Genomic DNA, 3,013 nt, shown 5'->3' with positions numbered 1-3,013 from the left:
GAGGGAAAAGGAGAGAGAAACACAGGTCTCCCATCACTGGTTCACTCCCCAAATGCTCCTGACAGTCAGTCCTGGGCCAGACCAGACTAAGCCAGCGGCCAGGAACTCCAGCAGGGTCTCCCATCTAGGCGACAGGAACCCAAGTACCTGAGCCATCGTCTGCTGCCTCCCAGGCACATTAACAGGAAGCAGGATTGAAGCGGACTAGCCACAACCTGAACTGACACTGTGATGTGGAATGGGGGTGTCGCAAGCTGTGGGGTAACCTGTAGTACCACAACATCTGCCCTCTATCTGCCTTTTTCTCTGATTAAACAAAACCCAGGTCTGAGTTATGCAGAAAATAATATATATATTTATTTTTTTAAAATTTTTATTGGAAAGGCAGATATACATAGAGGAGGAAAGACAGACAGGAAGATCTTCCATCCAATGATTCACTCCCCAAGTGAGCGCAATGGCCGGTGCTGTGCCGATCCAAAGCCAGGAACCTGAAACCTCCTCCAGGTCTCCCACATGCGGGTGCAGGAACCCAAGGCTTTGGGTTGTCCTCGACTGCTTTCCCAGGCCACAAGCAGGGAGCTGGAGGGGAAGTGGAGCTGCCGGGATTAGAACCGGCACCCATATGGGATACTGGCGCATTCAGGGCGAGGACTTTAGCCGCTAGGCCACGCCGCCGGGCCCAATAATATATATTTTAAATAAAGATTTACTTACTTATCTGAAAACCAGAAAAGAGAGCGAGAAATCTTTCATATACTGGTTCACTCTCCAAATGGCACCAATGGCCAGAGCTGAGTGGATCTGAAGCCAGGAGCCAAGAGCGTCTCCCAGGTCTCCCAAGTGGATGCAAGGGCCCAGGCACTTGGACCATACCATCTTCTGCTGCTTTCCCAGGCACACTGGCAGGGAGCTGGATTGGAGGTGGAGCAGCCATGACTTGAGCTGATACCCATATGGAATGCCAGTGCCATGGGCATGGCTTTACCTGATATGCCATGATGCCAGCCCCCTTAACATATTAACCGCTGATGGTCACCATCAAATATGGGGCAATACACACCTCAAAACTACGGATTGCACAAGATCAAATGTGATAGGCCATATGTGCACCTGTTACCAAGCTAGCCAACTTCTTAATGAGCTCTGGGCAGAATAACCATCTATGCCTTGTCTGACCCTGGCGGCTACTGCACACATGTGAGTGATAACAATGTTGTATGACCGAAAATAAATCATAGCAGTGACTATAGGTTATCAGTGTAGAACTACTTTCCTAGTCAATGAGCTTAAAGGACAAGGGCTCAGACTGAGAACGGCACAAAAGTGTGACTTGGTACCACAAGGCAGAAGATGGCTGGAGGTCCGTGCGTCATAGGTTCGGTCTCCGTTCCAGCTGCCTGCAGGGCGCTCGCTTCCGGGCCAGGCCAGGTGGCCGGCAGGGCGCCCTGACGTCACGAGGGGGCGGGCCCTGCAGGGCGGGGCGCGAGCGTTTCCGGCCCGACCCGGAAGTCTCGGCTGCGGCGGCATCCGGGCCCCTCGGGACAGGAAGGTGAGCGCCGGGAGCCGCTGGCGGCGGGCGGGCTCGGGGTGCTGCGCTCCGGGCGGGCGGCGAGGCCGGGCGCTCGGCAGGAGGCCCCGGCCCGGGGCGATGGTGGACGGTGGCTCTCCGTGAAATGCCCACGTCAGCCGAGTACTCGGAGCCGGGCGATGCTTGGGCGCTGGCCGTGGGGCCGGCACGGTTTTCGGGACCACTGTAAGTTGAGGGGTGCCTGCCTTCCCCGGGGGGCGCTGGCCCAGGGGTCCTGCCACGCCAGGGGAACCTCCAGGGTGCAAGTGAAAGGTGCCACGGAAAATCAACTAGTTTGGTTGCAGTTTCGAACGGAACGTGCTCGGGCTTCCTTAAGTGCGATGTAACGGTTGATTACCTAGTGGGAGTCACATAGAAAGCAGAACTCTGTACCCCGGAGCCCGTGATACTCGTTTGTGACATTACATAAAACATGCAATGCATGGATCAGCTTGCAGACACAGGAGGTGTGGTGGGGTGGCTGAGGGCCCGGGGAGCTGTCGGGACAGCCTTAACCAGACCCTAACCTGTTGGTTTCATCCAAGGCACAGAGCATGGAGAATGATGAACTTCCGCCAGCGGATGGGATGGGTTGGAGTGGGACTGTACCTGCTGGCCAGCGCAGCCGCCTTTTACTACGTCTTTGAAATCAACGAGACCTACAACAGGCTGGCCCTGGAGCACATCCGGCAGCACCCGCAGGAGCCCCTCGGGGGAGCCACGTGGACACACTCCTTGAAGGCGCGGTTACTCTCCCTGCCTTTCTGGCTGTGGACAGTTATTTTCCTGATCCCTTACTTACAGATGTTTCTGTTCCTTTACTCGTGTACGAGAGCTGACCCCAAGACTGTGGGTTACTGCATCATCCCCGTCTGCCTGGCGGTGCTGTGCAATCGGCACCAGGCGTTTGTCAAGGCGTCGAACCAGATCAGCAGGCTGCAGCTGATCGACACGTGAGCTGGGCGCTCACTGGCCCAGGAAGCTGTGCTGGGCGGAGGCTGCTCAGCAGTGTGGCTGCAGCCTGACACAGGACAACACAATCATGCTGGTGACTTCAGACTCTGGAAGTAAAATTGTGTCTGTTATTTGCATTCTTTAGAAACTTGAACTGAGATTTCTGAAAATTTTCCTTTGGGGAGGAAAAATGAATATGAACATTTCCATTGTGTTAAGTGTTTAAAGGTCCAAACATGGTCATAAAATTTAAATTTTATACAACTACTTGGTTTGCTTTAATGTTTCTCAAAAACCAGTTTGTCCTGTAGCAGCTAGGCCAGCCGTTGCTGGTCCTTCCCCAGCAGCTCGGGGGCATGGGTGTGACTGACGCTGTTTAGGTAAGCAGAGTTCGTTCTTGGCGATGGCTGATCACAGACACTGTCAAAGTTGATGAGTAATTTATACAGAGGACAGGAAAGAGGTGGCTCGTGGAAATCTTGCTCATCT

At 54.2% G+C, this 3,013-nt stretch overlaps 1 protein-coding gene across 2 annotated transcripts; it reads left to right on the top strand.

The window, feature by feature from the left end:
• Positions 1-1,473: 1,473 nt before the first annotated feature.
• LYSET (lysosomal enzyme trafficking factor) lies at positions 1,474-2,686 on the top strand. 2 transcript variants are annotated; one of them, XM_058655409.1, is made up of 2 exons: positions 1,474-1,552; positions 2,116-2,686. In XM_058655409.1, exon 2 carries the CDS (start codon positions 2,132-2,134, stop codon positions 2,525-2,527), a length of 396 nt encoding a protein of 131 aa, XP_058511392.1. In that variant the 5' UTR covers positions 1,474-1,552; positions 2,116-2,131; the 3' UTR covers positions 2,528-2,686. The 2 variants fall into 2 exon arrangements, with proteins under 2 accessions (XP_058511392.1, XP_004584382.1); XM_004584325.4 differs by lacking the exon at positions 1,474-1,552 and adding an exon at positions 1,649-1,756.
• The last annotated feature ends 327 nt before the right edge of the window (positions 2,687-3,013 follow it).

The sequence above is a fragment of the Ochotona princeps genome, chromosome 26 (assembly GCF_030435755.1).
Source record: "Ochotona princeps isolate mOchPri1 chromosome 26, mOchPri1.hap1, whole genome shotgun sequence".
Taxonomy (NCBI): Eukaryota; Metazoa; Chordata; class Mammalia; order Lagomorpha; family Ochotonidae; genus Ochotona; species Ochotona princeps.
Note: the sequence above shows the minus strand (reverse complement) of the source record. Positions and strands in the feature narration are given on the sequence as shown.